Source organism: Hermetia illucens, chromosome 6 (assembly GCF_905115235.1).
Source record: "Hermetia illucens chromosome 6, iHerIll2.2.curated.20191125, whole genome shotgun sequence".
In the NCBI taxonomy this organism is placed as follows: Eukaryota; Metazoa; Arthropoda; class Insecta; order Diptera; family Stratiomyidae; genus Hermetia; species Hermetia illucens.
Window position 1 is genome coordinate 33,937,761 of NC_051854.1, and position 20,523 is coordinate 33,958,283.

At 39.1% G+C, this 20,523-nt stretch overlaps 1 protein-coding gene across 3 annotated transcripts in view; it reads right to left on the reverse strand.

Annotated features, from left to right (window-relative positions):
• Nucleotides 1–860: 860 nt before the first annotated feature.
• The window catches only part of LOC119658811 (protein ABHD1), a 50,885-nt gene continuing 31,222 nt past the window's right edge, over nt 861–20,523 (reverse strand). For all 3 annotated transcript variants that reach the window (XM_038066532.1, XM_038066534.1, XM_038066533.1), the window contains 7 exons: nt 8,480–8,649; nt 2,503–2,606; nt 2,337–2,443; nt 2,058–2,268; nt 1,861–1,994; nt 1,632–1,797; nt 861–1,572 (listed from right to left, as the gene is read on the reverse strand). In XM_038066532.1, the coding sequence (XP_037922460.1) occupies nt 1,331–1,572; nt 1,632–1,797; nt 1,861–1,994; nt 2,058–2,268; nt 2,337–2,443; nt 2,503–2,606; nt 8,480–8,649 (1,134 nt within the window). In that variant the 3' untranslated portion in view covers nt 861–1,330. The remainder of the gene's footprint in view (nt 1,573–1,631; nt 1,798–1,860; nt 1,995–2,057; nt 2,269–2,336; nt 2,444–2,502; nt 2,607–8,479; nt 8,650–20,523) is intronic.

A 20,523-nucleotide genomic window follows, 5' to 3' on the forward strand; every position in this document is an offset into this window, starting at 1 on the left:
CTTAATATTACAAATCAGAGACATTTACGAAAAACATAATTACTGCATTAGATTAATTTTTTGTGTGTCTACTACGTTTTAGACAACAACTCATGGCACACTTTTCTGCGATCTTCCACTCCCGTGGCGTGCTACGCAAAGTGGATAGATCCGCGCCATCTATTCGCTCGCACTCGCAACATTCGAAATAAATTTCGAATGCTGCGAATCCTGCCGCGCCACAATAGAAATAAGTAAATCTGAAATTGATAGGCCAGTAGCTTCTTCCAAACTACATTTTTTTATTTATCGGTGTAGATATATATTTGGGAGCAACTTACCCCCTTCATCAGTACAAAACTACAGCTTTGTACTGATGTAGCGGGTAAGTTGCTGATGAAGGGGGTAAGTAAGTATATATCTACACCGATAAATAAAAATTGTAGTAGTTTGGAGGAAGCTACTGGTCTATCAATTTTAGGCTAGACTACAAATAACAGACATATAATCTAGAAGTAAATCTGGAATCTAACTTTTCGCCGAGTTGTTTACCCTTCGAGCAGCAAATCATGGTTTCTGGGCCTCGTACTACAAATTCATGGTTTTCTAGCAGATCCTGGTATAAGTGCTACGTCCTGCAATTTCCAAAACGGCTTCCTTCAACAATAGAAGCTTTCCACCTAGATGGCCTTGAACTGTTTCAAACTAAAGGTATCATTTAGGGAACGATTTCCACCCCCCCCCCCCCCCCCCCCCATTAAACAAATTCTTCTAGATTCCAATGTATTGTAATTAGAATGTGTTACCGAGTTTATAAAACATATAACTGAATAGTTAAGAACACAAAGAGGTCTTGTTTTCCCTAAAAAAATTCCAAGAACTGTTGGTAAATAACAAGTTTTTCATTTATTGATTTCCCAATAATCCTCATACAATTGATTGCTTGTGCCACGAGAAAATTTTAGTAAATTGTAACAAGTATAAATCTGCATAAAGTATTTTTGAACGCCAATCGTTTTTCCGTTGATATAAATCATACGATAATTCATTTATTTGTGCAAAAAAGTATAAAATGTCGAAACAACAATTATCTAATTAAATTTACTGCTTAATGCCTGGGATATGATGATATGTTGCTACTACTCGCTAAAACTTGTTTTTAAGGCAAAATTTACAACTTCTAATTGCACTAAAAAATCACGAATGTGTTTTGCTTTGCTTTTCGAATTCCTCTTATGTTTAATTTCATTTATTATCAGACTATCAACTACTCCGCAGGTAGTTTCATTAACTACATATTGTTTAATCGGCTAAAATATTTTGAAATAGAGAAACTGGTTTAAACTAAAATTCATGTGCTTTCTTCGGTATTTTCAAACACGAAAGCATATTGTTTCCACATCTCTTGTGACATTTTCGCAAATTCACCATTAGGGTCAAATAAAGCAACTGAGAAGAATTCACTGAAAAGTCTACCCATATATTGATCCTTAGAAGATGGCCACCAGCCCTCCAAAAACCCAATATGTCCACCGCGAGCGGTAACGACAATAGCTACGTGGGATGATTTTTCAGCGGCACTAATTGGTATAGCTGAAATTCATGCAAAATCTATTAAATATAATATTCACTTTTTTATTCGTTATACTGACCATCCAAAGGCTGAAAAGGATCATCTGCTGCACTTAGACAAAGCAAAGGCACTGTAATTTGGTGTAGTTTATTATGCAAAGTAGCAGCTTGGTAGTAGCTATCGACATCTTCATAACCAAAATGCTTTGATGTAAAGTGGGCATCGAATTCTTTGATGGTTTTACTCTGTAAGGACATGAATATATGCTGTAAATATTATAAACACTCAATTCATATAAGGATGCATACTGATAAAATCTTTTCCATATCTATTGATGATTCTTTTTTTAATATTTCACACTTACTGATGGTCGCGCATAAACCATTAGCAAGATGTCGACCCAGAAGATTATTAATGAATGGTTTTTCAATATTAGCAGTACCTATTAGGACGAAACATGAAAACGAAAAAGTAAGTTCATCTTTTGAAAATATCTAAGTTCTACCTTTGTGAACATCCCAAGGAACCGAAATTATCTTAGCAGCGGTCAGAATATTCCGGGCTTCTTCATTGTGACCTGCAAGGTAATTTCCGAGAATGAGGCCACCCATTGATATACCAGTAGCGCCTAATTTTACACCGGGACAAGATTTTCTTACATGTTGCACCACTTCAGAAAGATCGTCACAGTTTGCTGCACAATATAATCGCGGAGTCTAAATATAGAAAAAATAAATGTATATATACATAAATATAATTCTTCTCTCTTCAATTTATTAGTTACCTTTAAAGCAATTCCACCCAATCCGCGGTTGTTGAACACAACTGTCCTCATACCAGCATTATTTGCGGCTATGACTAAGCACTTTATATATTCAGCTTGAGACTCACCTAAAGCGTAAAAAAATATTGCAGGGCACTAAATTTCGCTAGCACTTCTAAACACTCACCAGTTAAACCCGGTAGAATTATTATCACAGGGGATTCACTGTCGCATCCTTTTTCTAACCAATCTAATGCAACTTCACCTCCGTCTTTCAAGGTTAATATTTCTCTGCAAAAAAGGAAAAGCTTAAAAATGGTGGCAACTGAAACAATGACTATTGCAAAAATTCTGTTGTTTATAATTGGACGTTAAGTATGAAACGTGTTTTTGGAATGATTCCAATCAGCAAACAGTTTGCACAGATATGTACAGACTAGGTAGAATATTAGGATTTTTCCCAAAAAATAGAAATTAGATCAGACAATTTTGGTATTGAAATTTACTTTGAAATGAAAGTCATATTAAACTGGACAATAAGCTAGATGTCAGATATCACTCGAATCAATTGTGAATGAGTACCTGAGTCACATCATGATCATAATCTTGGGCAACCGCTTCCTAGTACTCGGTTGTAGTCTATCAATAAAGTGCTCTAATACGCTTCATGGCCTAGGTTCAAATTAGGCTCTTGCGCCATCGATTATTACACTTATTTTAATATTTTCTTTTTGGTAGATTTGAGAGCTGTAATTTTTTTTTTTATATCGTTATTTTGTTCAAAGGAAGACAAAGATAGTTCCGTTGTTTTCTATAGTTAATTAAAACTATTAACATTAGCTTCTAATTACACTGTACATACATTTGATTATTGAGAATTTAGCAAACACGCGTTTACTGGCTTTTTTCTGGCATTAGTCTGTTTAAATATTTCCAGACTTTCTGGGGCATCTAGTTTGTGGACTTTGTGTATTTTTCGGATAAAGCCTACGTTGCCTCAGGAAATTTTATGGCCCCTTTCTATCTTGTGTTTCGCGACTGAAAATTTGACATGTGTTATTGGATTTTTGCCGCTAGCTTCGATTCTTGGAAGTGTTCCTCGAATCTTGTTTTTATCAACCGCTTTGTCTGGCCTATGTAAATGCTGATGCATTCCGGTCATGTGATTTTATAGATCCCATTCACTTCCTCCTTAATCTTCTGGACTTTTTAGCTCGTAAACCGAGTTTTAATTTGTTTAAAATCTTTTAAACCCATTCCTGATCCTGGGCCACAAAGAGGTATATGTAATGCTGGATCCAATTGTTGGCTTGTCATTGGCGCTCAGTAAGTTGTTTCCTATTGTGAGCAGCCTTTTTCTTGCTTACTATTGGGTCAATAATGTCAGCGTGGTATTCATTTCTTCTAGCTGTATCTTTTATATAGGCCAGTTCTATATTGTATCTGGATCATCGCCTTGGCTAGCGGTGTTTAACATTCTATGTATCAACTGCGGAACACTGCGAATTTATGCTGATATAAATGGGAACAGTTGCTGAGAATGACTTGTTGTCTGTAGGCTCTAGGTTTCCTGAATATATCGAATTCGAAGTTTTCCTAGTTTCTAATCATTTTAATGTCCAGGAATGTTACATTTTCATAGAGCTGATTTCTCGAGCATTCCGGTTAGCTGAGTGGTTAACGGAAGTTCGCAGTTCAAATCTCAGTGGTGGCAGTGGGGTTTGTATCGTGACTTGACGTCCGATACCAGTTGACTCAACTGTACCTGTTAAATTAGGATAATAATCTCGAACGAGCGAATCCTAATGCAATTGGATTGCTGCGCGAAGGATTATTGTTATTCCGTTCAACTGCGATTTATCTATAATGGCTAACGCATATATCATTAAAGACGGGCATTATCCCACGCTCTTCCAGGCCTACCATAAACATTCCAATTATTAGAGGGAAAAGTAGATTGGCCAGTGCAGTAGTTTTATAAAATTCGTCTCGGAAGGTGAAGTGATTTTATGTGCTAATGATTTTCCCACCTTTCCTTGGTCGAGGTGCGATGTTTGTTTAGCCATGTTTGTAAATTATTTAGGGCCTGTTTAACGGGTATACTCGGGAAAAGTGCTTTTACATCGAATGAAACTAGAATTTCATGATGTCTGATCTGAACATCTTTCAGCTTCCCAACCACCTGGTACCTGTTTTGCACTGTATATTAGCTATGGTAATCGCCGATAGTGTTCATTCCTTTTAGTAGCCGTTTCGTAACACTTGTGGGTGGATGAATTAGTATCCGCGGTAATCTTTCGTGTTTGTGCACATTGGGTTGTACTCTAAACCTTGGTAGCGATGGATTAGTCATGCGAAATGCGGCGATATTCTTCACAAGGTCAGCACATTCCCTAAGTATTTTCTCCATTCTTCTCATCGGCTCTAGTAGAGGACTTGTGCTTAATTTGGAAAAGTTACCGTGACTTAGATTTTCAAGCACCAGATCGTCGTAGGTCGGTAATATCATTAGTTTGTTGGCCTTGTCTGCTTTAAGGTAAAGTACTGATCACACACATCAGTTTTGTGAGTGCCTTGGTGTGTTTGTCAGTTTTTCGGTTAGGTAGTCCTGTTTTGATGGATACCTGATGTGGTTTGAGTCATAGTTGTAAAAATTTGATATCTTGGCCTAAGCCGGCGACTTGTTTTGTACTTAAGTAATGTGTTCAAAGATGTGTTTAAAGATTATGTTAGTTATTAGGTTAATTAGTTAAATAAGAAAACATATAAAACGCTAGCACGTTAAGTGAAACAAACGTGTATAGAATTACCACTGAAGAAGGACACATGTTGTGCTCGAAACACGCGTTTGCAAAACTGTAAATAATCAAATAAATATACGGTATTTATTCTGAAGCGCTTTCTCTAGAGCAATCATATATTTATACTTGATTACAATTTCTTCGACTTTATTAGTAGAATCATTTAGGAAGGATAATCATACCACAAACTTTAGTTTTTAGCCTAGACCACTCAATACAGAGGACAAATCACAAATCTTTACCATCGGCCTGTTGCAGAAAATTATCTGTCGAAAATAAAGGAGAAATATAGAAAAAGTGATCCGCGACGCTGTGGTGTCTGGCAGGGGCACTATCCTCTTTAACATGAGATGTACAAACTGCCTTTATTCAGATCGAGTAATGGGCGTGAGGTCATGGGCTACATGAAGGCAAAATTAAGTGCAAAAATGTAGCGTTAATGACAAACACAACAACAACACCCGTGGTCAATTCAAAACAACGAAGATAGGAGACTATAACTTTGAAATAGTTCAACATTTCTCTTATCTAGAGGTAAAAATCACAACAGTCTATTTCAGTTTACAAAAACTGCTCCTCTCGAAATATCCCACCATAAGGTGAAAGCTCCTACTGTACAAGACAATTATTTTTCCAGTCCTCATGTATTTTTAGTTGAGTTCTTAGCAAATGAAATTGCGAACTCTTTCGACCGTTTATGCGCTTTCCGTTTCTTAGCTATTTCACATTCGAATGCTCTCTGGATTTTTACTAACATTTGATCCAGCGGGGCACCAATTGATGTTGCTTCTTAGACCAATTGTAAATGGGTGCTATATGTGTGTATGTGTCAAACGCTTTCTCCAGATCCAGAAATGCAATGTGAAAAGGGCGTAACGTGTATTGCATCAGTAGTTCCGCAGTTTTTGACAAATCCGGCTTGATTCAAGGTTATTTCAAGGATTTCGCGAATACCGTTGTCAAGAATGCGTTCAAAAATCTTCATGGCATGGGAAAGTAATCGGATCGGACGGTAACTTTCTGCTGGACTACCTTTCTTTCTCCATATTGGAACAGTGGTACTTTCTTGCCAGTCAGATGGTGTTCTTCCTTCCTGAATAGCCCGATTAAAGAATTCACTGAGCCACCGTGTTGGGTCCCAGCTCTTCACTTTCCAGAACTCAGATGCGCTGTCGTCAGATCCTGTGGTTTTCCCCGATTTCATTCGTTTTATTGCCTCCTTGACTTCAGTAGCGCTGACTGGTGGAACTGTTCCAAATGTCGGCAATGATTGTGGAAGTGGAGGATGAGCAAATTCTTCAGTTGAAATCTGCTCGAAGTATTCTTGCCATGTATCCGTTGTGGCTCGACGGTTGGTAAGCAAAGTACCGTTCTTGTCATTAACGCAACAGAAGTGTTCGATATCCTGTGCGCGTTCGTTACGGCTTTTAGCAAGTCGGTACAAATCTTTCTCGCCATCCCGAGGGTCCAATCTACCGTAGAGATTTTTGTAATGGTTCGCTCCGGTGACAGCGACTGCTTTCTTTGCCTCCCGTTTCGCATTCTTATAAATTTGCCAATTAACAAGCGAACATCATTAATGCCGTGTCCAGATAGCTGAGTGGTTAGAGCACAAGGCTGTCGTACGGAAGGTCGCGGTTCAAATCTCGCTGATGGCAGTGAGATTTGTATCGTGATTTGACGTCGGATATCAGTCGACTCAGCTGTGAATGAGTACCTGAGTCAAATCAGGGTAATAATCTCGGGCGAGCGTAATGCTGACCATATTGCCTCCTACAGTGCTCTGTAGTGTACTGTTACGGTCTTGAATGAAGTGCTCTAACACACTTCAAGGCCCTGATCCAATATGGATTGTTGTGCCAACGATTATTATTATTATTATCATTACTGCCGTCGACAGAATTTTGGCTTATCTTTCGGTTGGCGAGATTACTGTGATAGAGATGTGGGACGATTATTCGTCTCTACAATCAACATTTTGGAGCAATTAACAGAGATACGCGCAGGAGGGCTTTTGAGTGTTTCGATTCAACCCAAGAGTCGAAAAGTTGTGTAACGCAAGCACATCTTGGAAATCTATCACAAAGAGCGCACAGATGTGTTGTGAACATCATTGAAAACTATCATTTCAACAATGATATGCTAATCGTAGAATTTTTCGAGGTTCTGAAGTAGAAACTTACAGTATGTTCCAATCGCATCTGTAGATATTAAAGAGCTTCAAACGAAGGACAGACAACACCTTGTTCTTCCGAAACCTAAGAGGATTTTATAAAAATCTTTAACTTTAAGCAGCGTGGCTCCCACACATTATCGTTCAAGATTGTAAAGGACAGCGTATAATCGATACAGTAGCTGTGCAGCAGGCTGTCCACCAAAAACGAAATATCTCGACAGCGCACATTGAATATAAATCAGCCTTTGACTTCATACCACATTCGCGGTTACTACAAAATCAACCCGAATATCTTTCTTTTCCTGAGAACAGTGACGTATCCTCACAAACATCAGAAGAGATTTCAATCGGGTGTGGAATCTTCCAAGGCGACTCTCTAAGCCCACAGTGGTTCTGTTTGAATCTGCTACTCCATCTTTTGCATGAAAGCAAATATGAGTTCCAAGACAAACACGGCATATTTTCGAAATGTACAAAAAGTCATTTAATATATATTGACGATATCAAATTGTATGCCAACGACGAGAATCAATTTCCCTCCTTGCTGAGCATCACCATCTAGTGTTAAGGGGGGCTTCCCATACATGTAAATGGAGGTTGCAAAATTTTTTTTTATAAAATGTGGCCATGTGGGGTATCAAATGAAAGGTCTCAATTAGCACTTTTTGAAACTATATTTGACATTGGTTAAAACATAGGGGAATGAGGGCTCAAAATATGACCCACAAAGGCCTCAAAATACATCCGGTTCCGATATCTGCTCAAATAAAGTTAATAATAGTATATTTTCACATTTAGAAATTTACCCGGCAACCCCACGTATGTTCATCCCAGAATGAAGAACATAATGCACAGTATTGGCAGTAAGTGATACTATGGAGTATTTGTTTGCTTAAGATAAACATAGAGTGTATGTATGTATATCTTTGAATTCGGATATATATGCAGTACACCAGGAACTAATTTTGAATTCGCTGATGCGATACTATGTATCGAAAGTTTCTCATATAAGAAAAATACAAAACCAGCGACACTTGAAATGTTGAGCTTCTGGTTTTCCCACTTGTTTTGTATGCATGCGAATATCATTCAGTTTCCATACCTTTATACTATAATTAACCCTGCTTAACGCTGAACTTACCAGTCAAATGTTAAACTTTGGAATAATAACAATAAAAAATACATACCTTCTGTAGTCAATTTTTGGAATGATCTGTGATCGTAGAATACTGGCAAAAACGGTTTGTGCGCGACTTTCCACACACCAAAATGTTGGCCAAAATTTCATTTCTAACGTAGGTACATTTTTCAGCAGGAATGTTTTAAATGGTCCATTAAAAGCGGCTATGATCGGTCTCTGTAAAGAAATATGTTTACTTACTTAAATTGTTTTTCTAATGTTTCTACAAAATATTTGTTTTTCTTGCGGCAAATCCATTAATCATTCCCATCAGGAAGAAATATCGTGCCACATTACATGTATTACATACATAATTATAGTGTAACTGCACTTGGAGGGCCATAAACGAGTGAAGCTGGTTTTCTACTACTTGGTAGCGGGGTTGGATTTAGTAGAATTATAATGAGCCGAAAAAAGAAAAGTACAGGGAGCAACCTGTCTGATTTTTTTTGCAAATAAGGAGGGGGGTTTTATAAGGGGGGATACTGAAGTTGCCTTATAAATGGCAACAAGTTTGCGAATAAAACGGCGCATATTTGACTTAAATCGGATAACTCCAAGTATTATATGTTAAATAAAGCGTCAAATTTCGATCACAAATACGACATTTCTTTTCCCCTAACCCAATATATTACCAGATGGGGAGGTATCGTCCAAATGTTTGGCGCCAATCTGTGTCAATTTGGAAGTAATTTGGAGCGCTTGGCATTTTGAATGAAATGAAGTGTATAATAAATTAATTAAATAATTCTATAAACTGCAAACTATCTAGCTTAAATTGTTATCCATTTATATTCTGCATATCGGTTATAAATCTAGTAAAAGAATAACTGACTGTCATTTTCGACTGGCTTTGTACATTTCTGACAATGAACACTTTATTGGGAAGTTGGTGGATAGAGACGTTGTATATGAAAGTATTTTTTTATGGTTTTGTGTAAATACAAAACCTTATTGAAATCGGTTTACTGTCTGTCTGTCCGTCACACGCATTTTTCTGGGACAGGTTCTAGCGATTGGCACCAAATTTGGTAGAAAGGTGGGAACTGCGAACGCTCACACACACAGGTAGTTACATCCTTTTACGTTGAATTTAAGCGGGGTTCCCATAAATGCAAAAGGGGGGGTGTACATTTTTTTTTCATCAAATATAGTCATGTGGGGTATCAAACTAAAGGTCTCGGTTGGTATTTTTCGAAGGCGGTCTTAGTTTTGACATGAGTATGATATTACCAGCTTTGTGGAAATCGCACTATTACAAACAAAGTTTTATAATACATCAAAGTTGTTGCATCTTTCAAAATTGAAGACTATGAATGTCAATATCACCCGAAAGTGGGTACTCTTACATAATATATGGATATACTACGTGCTACGTACTAAGAAACACACAAAACCTTTCGTACCTGAAGCGTTGGCAGGGTGGCCCAGTTGGCCACAATTTGCACATTTGAGGGGTGACGCCGACTTCTTTTCGGCGTTGTCTTCTACATTTGAACGGGGGCGGTCCCTGGAGGAGTGTGGCGCGCGCACTTCACGCATCTGGGGTGGTATCCGCAATTTGAAAATACGTGGCCAAACTGTTGGCAATTGAAACATTGGGTGACGTCCCCTTTTCGAGGTTTCTCTCAGCTAATCCATTGATAAAGTGGTGTAAGTTCCTGGTTTGCGTGGAAAGCGGTCCACAAACAAACGTGGGCCTCTCGTTATCATAAATAAGGCCACAAACATACTTGGCCCCCAGTCGCAAAAAGAATCGGAACGGCTGCTTTGACGTAGCAACGGAAAGGAAGAATGCAGCATACCAAGTAATGTTGCATTCTCAAAGAACGCGGGCACGCGCAGAGACTTATCACGAACTCCGGCGAGCGGAGAAGCGACTTCACAGACGGAAAAAGGAAGCCTTGGAGAACCAACAGGTTTATGAACTCGAAAAGTACAAGGAGCAACCGCAGCGCGCAAGTTTAACCAAAGTCAGGAGGATGAAGCCTTATATATCTCGATGCTCATCCTGTCGAGACAAAGAAGGAAATCTGATTTCCGACAGAATGGTCATATTGAAGCGATGGGTTCAGTACTTCGATGAACTATTGAAAAACCAGAACATCGGCGAGTTCGAGGTCCCACCAACTGAAGACGACAGACAACTACTGCCACCACCAAGTGTAGAAGAAAAGTCCGGTGGTTCATCAACTTGTGCTCAAGGTGTGGGACAGCGAATCTGTCTCATACATAAAAAGGGAGATAAAACACAGTGCAGCAATTATAGAGGTATCACGTTGCTGAGCACCATCTATATCTATCTATCTTGCTAGGCCGGATAGCCCCATACGTCCACAACATCGTTGGCTCATAGCAAAGAGACTTCACTCCAGGCAAATCAGCAACAGATCAGATTTTGTCTCTGCGGCAAGCGATGGAAAAACTGTTGGAATATGGGCATCAGTTGCCCCATCTTTTCATCGACGTTAAAGCCGCCTATGATAGCATAGCCAGGGTAAAACTGTACACGGTCATGATGGAATTCGGTATTCCGACGAAATTGACTGACTAGGTTGATCCTGACCAATGTGCAAAGCGAGATAAAAGCAGCAGGATCACTTTCAAGACCAGTCGACATCAAAAACGGTATAAGACAAGGGGATGCGTCCTCTTTAACCCCGCCCTGGAGGAAGTGATCCGTGATGCTGAGGGGTGCGATCCTCTTTAAGTTCATCCAACTACTGACCTACGCCGCCGACATTGGCATTATGGAAAGAACAACCCGAGATGTACAGTCTATCTTCATCCAGATCGAGCTGGCGCGGCGCGAGATCTCGGGCTGTACATTAGTGAAAGCAAGATGAATATATGGTGGCAAAGTCAGCGCCAAAAACCAAAGAACGAACAACATCGAATCGCGCTGGTCAAACGAAAACAATAAACTTTGAGACCGTTGAAAATTTCTCCTGTCTAAGGTAAAAAATCACAACCGATAACGGCTGCGACGAACAGAGCCTATTTCAGCTTACAAAAACTGTTTCGCTCGAAACGTCTCATCATAGGGTCAAAGCTTTTACTGTACAAGACAATGATTTTGCCAATCCTCATGTATTTCTCGGAGGTTTGGGTTCCGTAGTCTACATGACGACGAAATCTATAAGCGATACCATAACTGTGAGGTTGTGGATAAAATCCGGCTCAATAGGTTACGGTGGGCGGGTCACTTAATCAGTATGGATGAGGATGATCCAGCCCGAAAAGTCTATAAGGACAATATCTATGATAGGAAAAGAAAACGAGGCGTGGTGGGGGAGCTTGTGGTAGTTTACTACTACACTAAAGGATTCCAAAAATACATGAAGATAGAAACAAAGCATGATAACTCTCCAACTGGTAAGAAGTCACAGACTTCGAATCCACCAGCACTTTGGGAAATCAGGTCGTGGCCGAGGCATGGATTTTAAAAGCCTCACCTAACTCATATTAAAACTTTAAATAAAATGTTTCTTTGTGACCCCTAATTCATGTGAGCTCATGTTTCATGTGACATCATGCACTTTGTAGAATCCAAAAAAATCACAACAAATGGCAAAGTTTCGACCTCTATAATTTTGTTAATAATAGTTAGATTTTCTTCAACCTTGCCCAAATTGTGCCTTATTTTATAATATTTTGTAGTTCTAGCATAAACTTAAGGGGTTTACGGTTAAATTTCTAAAATATGCTAAAATACTATTATTAACTTTATTTGTGCAGATAGGGATGTGTTCGTTTAGATAAACTACTGTGATTTTTTTCAGATCCTTCAGTTGAATAGGTTCTGAGATAGAGATCTGTTACACTTTTTGGTGCTCATATTTTGAGCTCTCACTTCCCTACGTTTCACTCGATAATAAATGTGGAGCCAATTTCGAAAAGTACTAATTGAGCGCTTTCATTTGATACCCCACATGACCACATTCTGTGAAAAAAATTGCACCCTCAGTTCACATGTATGGGGAGCATCCTCCCCTTAAACTTAACACAAAATGGCGCCACTTGCTATATGTAAAGGGAGCATCAGACCACACCTTCTCACAAATTTTCGTACAATCGGTCCAGCTGTTTCCAAATAAATCAAGTGTGACAGACAGACGGACAGACAGACATCGAATCGATTTTAATAAGGTTTTGTTTCCCACAAAAAGAAGACTGGCTAAACTTCCGGAACTCACAGCGTGAATATAAGAGGTTCGTAAAACTTTCGAAACGAGACTCTTTTAGAGCATATTGTGAGGAACTGGAAGGTGAAAGGGAGACTTTCAGGCTGTGCAGAGTTTTTAATAAGCACTTAGAGCAACTTCTAAGAAATATCTTTCATGGATATCTTGCTCTGGGCTACGGGCGTTCAAATCCAAAGAACATCATAATTTTTTCTGAAATGTCTGGAGACTGGTTGAGGGGCACATTTCAAGGTCGCACCCACTAAATGAAAACCAACATGCTTACCAATGTGGAAAGTCTGCTCTTCATTCTTCGGTTTCAAAGATGGAGGATGCAACTCTGAAGGGTGAGTACGCGATGGGGGTGCTCGTGAACATTGGTATTATTTACAAAAAGGACGAAACTGAATGGTCTTTGTCTTCCACAGATGAGACTTAGGTTTCAGGTAGTAATGTGGATATATGTTGCTATCATTAGGCCGATGTTCGCTTATGCATCCGTAGTGTGCTGGGTTAAGGTGAAACAAAAGAGTTTTCGTTGTAAACTTACCACACTGGAAAGAACTGTGTGTCTGGGTATCACGAGTGTCATGAGCACGGCATCCGGCGCGATTCTCAGGTCCCCATACATCCGTTTGGTAGAAGATATGATGTTATCTTGAAACGAAGAGAAAACTGGGACGAACCAGAAGAATGCGTGTCAGGATATACTGATGTCTACTACATCGATGGTCCAAAAACAGAAAACGGTTCTGGAACAAAAGTCTTCCTCTCGAAAAAAAAACCAGAAGTGGCTTTTTCCTTTGGGGTAATACACAACAGTCTTTCAGGCTGAAGTTTATGCGATCCTAACGGTGGCAACCTGAATGATTTACGAGCGGTTAAAGGGCAGGCGCATCGCAATCTGTAGCGATAGTTAAGCTGCATTGTGGGCGTTGAGTAGAACTTTGATCACTTCAAAAACCGTTCAGGAATGTAGAAACCGATTGAACTCTGTTTCTAGATTCAATACGGTGGATTTACTCTGGGAACCTGTTCATTGTGGTTTCGAGGGAAACGAAATCTCGGATGTCTTAACAAAAGAGGTTCCAACTTTCCCCATGCCTGGACCTGAACCAGAAATTAGGGTGTTAGCAGCTTTGGCTGGCATCACATCCACTAACGGAAATCCTGTGATACATAAACAAATCCGGGGCATTCCCTTAGACTGGGGAATCGAGTACAATGGGCCACAAAGATCTCAGTGCTCAGAGGCTTTGCCTCTCCCCCACCTCAAACACACAACACACAGATGATAAAGGAGTACTCAATAATAGTTCAAAACCATAATGTGTTTGCCTAGCGATAATGTGTGGAAAGTATGTACACACTGCAGACGTAGATGACTACAAGAGCGTCTCAAAACATTGCTGAACAAACAAGTCGGGAAACCGGAAGCTCGGCGCTTCAGGTATGAAATGTTTTCTTTGCTTCTTCTGGGAGTGTATTTAAGTGCAGAAGTATCTCATTTGTACGCAGCCCGTTATGTATATGCATTTATGCATTTAGAATGTCAGATTACTCACTTTAGTGCGATATTGATATTTAGTTGCAGTAAATTTACACGGTAAAGTCAACTTTAAGCTAATTTTAATAATAGCATGTAATTTTAGTAATAGCATGATTTTCATCAAACTTGGGGATAACATGCTCCATATTATATTCTATACTACTACAAACTTTTATAACTCTGGGATAAACTTAAGGGGAGTTTTTACTCAATTTCTCCAAAAATATGGTAATATACTATCATTAACTTAATTTGAGCAGATATCGATATGGAGAATATTTTGAGGCTTGGACACCAAATAGAAGTAGCTTCATGATTTTCTTCCGATTTTCCGGCTGGGTAGTTTCTGAGAATGTGTCCGTTAAAGAAATTATCAATTTGCACCCCTCCCACTCCCCGCTTTTCTAACAAATCTCAAAACTAAGACCGGCTTCAACGTGACTATATCTCATGTGAGAAAGTTTCTATGCACATTATCCCATTCGTATATTGCTAAAAACTCAAAATATTCCCTCATATTTTTATCAAAAATCTCAACGTAGAAGGATATCACTGACTGCATGTCTGGGTGTTCACAGTTCCCACCTTCTCGTTTTCGTGTCAATTTGCGTAGCTGCTTTTGAGAAAAGTGCGTGTGATAGACAAACGTTGAACCGATTTTACTAAGGGCGTTTGCAAACAAAGGCTTAAAAATCAAATGGTACAGGTACAAAGTGGAAAACGATAGACGGCTCGAAGTTATAGGTGGGGAACTCTACTCAACGTGAGAAGAAGACGCCATTGTAGAAGGCAATAGAGGAAAAGGAAAGGTTTTAAGATTTTAGACGCAGTATAAAATCCTGGGAAATGCTTACTGAATCAACACCAACAACTCTACTACCAAACCCTATCTGCACCCCCACGTGGTGATCGCTTGGAGTTCTTTCTTAATGAAAAATTGCAGACGGAGAAGGATGAAGGCAAGTCTCCCGCACTTAAAAACGGGACAAATTGTACCAACTAGGTTGGGGGTTGGGAAAAGCTGACAACCCTACGCGGAAAACCGACGTTACAAAGCCACGGAAGGAGCCTCGGACTGGAGGGACTTTACAACGGCGAACCCGACAATGAAAACGGAATAACGATTTGCGCATTTTCCTTGTACAGACCAAATGCTAGTCAGCAGCTAGCCAATACCCTGTGCCAATATAAAACTGATGAAGCAGCATTGCAAGAGATGCGCTGGACAGGAACCGGTTTCTTGGAGAAGAGCCAATACACCATATAATTATAGCGGCCACCCAGTAAACCATGTCCTCGGAGTAGGTTTCTTAGTCAGCCATAAAATAAAACCTGCTGTTATCGACTTTGAAAATATAAACGAACGGCTGCAAGCGTTAGCTTGCGTGGCAAATTTAGAAATATAAGCCTCATTAACGTTCACGCCCCTACAGAGGAGACTGCAGAGTCGGAAAACGTTACCTTCTACGAGGCAATTGAGCGGGCCTTCGAAGTCTGTCCCAAATATGATATTAAAACCGTACTTGGAGATTTTAACAGTCAAGTGGGGACGGAACCTGTATTCACGCAATACGTCGGCTCCCATAGCTTACATAAGAACACCAATGATAAAGGACTGCGGATTATACAGTTAGCAATATCACACGAAATGGTTATTGGATTGAACGCCGTCACCTCTCAGCGTTAATCAATGTCAGAACATATAGGGGGGCCGATATAGACTGGGATCACTACCTCGTTGGCATAATGTCCGTATTCGAGTTGAATGTAAGCTAGCAACGGAAAGGAAGAATTCTACATACCGGGCAATGCTACATTTTCAACGACTCAATGCTCTCACCATCAAGCATGGAAGAAACAGTCCGCGCAATTTATCCATCATCATAAGTCGCCAGGATCCGATGGAATTACAGCCGAACTGGTTAAATACCAGCGACCAGCTACACCAAATGGTTCATCAACTGACGCTCAAGGTGTGGGACAGCGAATCAATGCCTACCGACTGGAAACGAGGCATTATCGTCTGCCGCTCCGGGTATAGAGGTTTCGTGTTCATTTTATGTGAGAAAGTTTCTATTAGTAGATATTATGCTCCTGTTACACAAACAAACATTGCCCATTACCGAATACCGAATTTACGGTTATATACATGTATATAAATTGAGTGTACACCTATTTTCAACTTACTTCGTCCATAAAAGTATACATATGTACATAAAAAGTACGTATATTGAATACCCCTTGCTCAATGTACAAATATATCTATCTGAATTAGGTACTAGCCCAAAGCTGCATTTACATATACATACATTTATCTGTCTCCAGTAAATAATATTGATATATATGTGAATAAAAAACCAACACGAAATGCTTCCCTGTGACCTCCCATTCACGTGAGCTCACTTTGTGTGGTATTGGCGAATTGATATATTGTAGTGACGTCATACGCGTAATTCACACAAAATGTAAAAGTTTCACCTTTTATAACTTTGTTAATAATAGTTGGATTTCCTTCAAACTTCCCAAAGTTATGCCTTATGTTATCCCTTATGCAAATGCCAATTTTGTATTTCTAGCATGGATTTAAGGGGGTGTCCGTCTAAATTTTTATAATATGCTAATATACTATTATTAACTTTATTTATGCAGATATCGGAACCGGATGTTTGAGGCCTAGAAACACCACTACAGTTTTTTTTCAGATTCTTCGGTTGAACAGGTTCTGAGAACGAAACCTGTTACACTTTTTGAGGATCATATTTTGAACCCTCCTTTAAACTTAACAGAAAATTACACCACTTGCTGTACGTGAAGGGGACAACAGACCACACGCTCTCACCAATTTTCTTGAAAATCGGTCCAGCCTTTCCAAATAAATTGAGTGTGACAGACAGACAGACAGGCGGACAGACATCGACTCGATTCTAATAAGTTTTTAAAAAGGAGATGTCACACAGCTATAGAGGTATAACGCTGCTGAGTACTATTTAGGCCGGATAGCCCCGTGCGCTCAAAACATCATCGGCCCAAAAAAGGTTCACTACAGGCAAATCAGCAACAGGTCAGATTTTCTTTCTGCGGCAAGCGATGGAAAAACTTTTGGAATATGAACATCAGTTGCACCATCTTTTCATTGACTTTAAGGTCGCCTGTGATAGCAGTCAGGATAAAACTGTACACGGTCATGAGAGATTTCGGTATCCCGATGAAATTGGTAAGACTGACTAGGCTGATCCTGACCAATGTGCGAGGTCAGAGAAAAGCAGCAGGATCACTCAGATCAATCAGACGACGCGAGACTTTGGGCTGCACATCAATGAAGACAAAATATATGGTGGCAACTTCAGCACCAAAAACCAACCAACCAACAACATCAAATCGAACTGGTCAAATGGGAACAATAAAGATAGGAGACTACAACTTTGAGACCGTTGATAATTTCTCCTATCTAAGGTCAAACATCACAACCGATAATAGCTACGACGATGAAATCTGCGCACGGTTGTTGGCAGCCAACAGAGTTTATTTCAGCTGGCGAAAACTGGTCCGCTCGAAACGTCTCACCATAAGGTCAAAGCTCCTACTGTACAAGACAATGGTACTTGTCAGTCCTTATGACCGTTGTGTTGGCTAGTTTCTGAGAACGGGTCTTTGAAAGAATTGCCATTTTTCGGAATCTGGCACTACTCCCTTCGCAGCCAATGTCAAAACTAAAGTACTAATGAGGACCTTTTATTTGATACCCCACATGGTTCTATTTGGTGTAAAAAGATTGTACACCCCACTTTGAATGCATGGGGATCCTCCCTCTCTTTAACTCACCGTAGAAAGATGTTATTCATTGCATGCTAGGGGATTCACATTTCCCATCAAATTCCGTATCAGTAACCGTTTCTGAGGAAATGGGTATGAAAGTCAGACAGATGAACAGATAGAAAGACAGTAAATCGATTTCAATAAGGTTTTATTTTCAACAAACCCTAAAAACGCAAAAAGAATAAACAAGCAAGGATTTTAACTGTTTATGCTTACGTTCGACAATAGTGAAGACCCAAACAAAATTCACAATTTAAGAGCCATCCCTAATATGAAGTTCAAAATAGAAGCATTGGGAAAAGTCGGCGACCTAATAGCTCACCGCGAAGGATGCTAGGGATTTAAATACACGCAAAGATATTGTAATTGAAATTCAAGCTATGTAAAATAGAGTAGATATTAAACTTCCTGCCAATCACAAAAAAGGCTTTAATTATCCTTCAACAGACACATATGCTGCAAATCTGACAGCACAAAAAGATACAGGCTACTCACTATGCCTTCTAATAAAATTCCTGCTATAAACTTATTGTAGGGAGAGCATTGAAAGAATTGCCAGAAAGGGCCAAATCAAGTTACAAATAATCAATGCAGCGTTCAGATTAAAATATGTTGGCCGAAGTTATAATGGCCCTTAAAATAAGGAAGGAACTAAGTAGTATCGAATCGTATCGGTCAATATCACTACTCCCAACTACCGCCAAGTTACTTGAAAAGCAGAGAAGCCTTAAACGAGGAGCGAAGAAGACGCTTAAGCGAATCATTGTGGACCGATATCTTATAACAGACCACCAGTTTAACAGGTGCATCATGAATCTGATTGAAAATGTATTGCCAAAAAATCAGTTATACATTTTTCTCGATATCGCTCAGACGTGGTATCAAGGTATGTTGCATAAATTGTATAGGGACTTCGCAGAAGTGCAGGGTAGTGTTTTGCGCCCAACACCGTTTCTCTTGTATACCAATGATATACCAGATGCCAGAAGAATTCCCAGGGGATCAATTCTCCCGAAAAGTTACTGGTTTTGTGTTATTTGACCCTTGAAAGTATTAGTATTAAATAAATATTACGAATTTACGTTTGACGAGCCATAACTCTATATTGCACCTATAAAAAATAAAAAGATTCATTCTTTTTGTTATTTAATATGCTTTGTTTCTGCTTAATATCATTTCTACATGAAATGCATGGTTTTCGAGCTATTTGCGAAAAACCGTTGAAAAACATGCATTATTTGATGAAAAAACGACACGTTTGAACATGAAGAACTCGAAAACTACTACTTGTTTGAAAAATTTTCACAAAGCATTTTTTGGTTAGAATCGATCATTTAATCGATTTCTCTTACCCTGACGAGGGAGAGGCGAGCATCGGTCCTAAATAACATTTGTTTTTTATGTCACCCTCTACCCCCACCCCAAATTCCATGTCAATGTCAATGTCTTGACTGAAATAATTCAGAAGTTGAAAGCATTAATGACTGCAATCAATGCTGAGCCCAAACTTAAGGTCAAACCCATTAACATTCCTAATAACGATATAAGAGCATACAACAAAGAGATTGAATAGTCAGTTTAAATCATAATTCACTAAAATCATAAAATATTAGAATCAAATTGAAACATAATACCAATATAAACATCCTTCTTACTAATGTAAACATCCTCTAACTAAAAAGCTAAGATCATAGAATGACTTATCACCTTATGGCAAACTTAATATAAATCATCAATCAGAACAATACACAAAACTGCATAATCAGCAGAAATAAACATAGATATCAAATTAGTCTTAGGAGTCTTTCTTTCATTAGCAGTCTTTCCTACGAAATCTTCACAAAGAGCCTTTCTTAGTGAAATCTTCAGTCGTTTAAGACGGAAAGTCTTTCTTCATAAATCAGTAATCGGTCGGTAAACACGAAAACTTGTTAAAATGGACTCAATGTCTGTATGTCTGTCTGTCACCCGATACACTCGAAAACGCCAAACCAAGTGTCATTAAATTTGGTAAGAAGGTGTGGCCTATGAATTCCTTTACATATAGCCAGTGACGCCATTTCCAGTCACCTGCTTCCAGGGCAGATGTGAGGCAGCGTCTGATAAGTTGCCTTTGCCCTGGACGAAACCGCAAGTCTTAAATTTCGAATCTCAGGTGCTTGCCCAAGAATGAGGGTTCCGTGGACCACAAGGAGGCAATGTGTCGTGTCTAATTCAGATAGATATATTTGTATATTAAACCAGCGGTATTCAATATACGTACTGTATAACATATGTACATATGTATTCTTTTATGCACGAGCCAAAACGGAAATATGAGTACAAACAGTTTATGTGCATTATTCAGTAATAGGCAGTTTGTTTGTTTAGGGTGAGATTAATATCTATGCCTGTTTGTAAAATATCAAGGAATATGTTGGATATGTGGCTAGCTACGGATGGAAAAATGTGTGTAGAAGTTTCTCACATAAGATGAATACAAAACCTTTATACCTGAAGTGC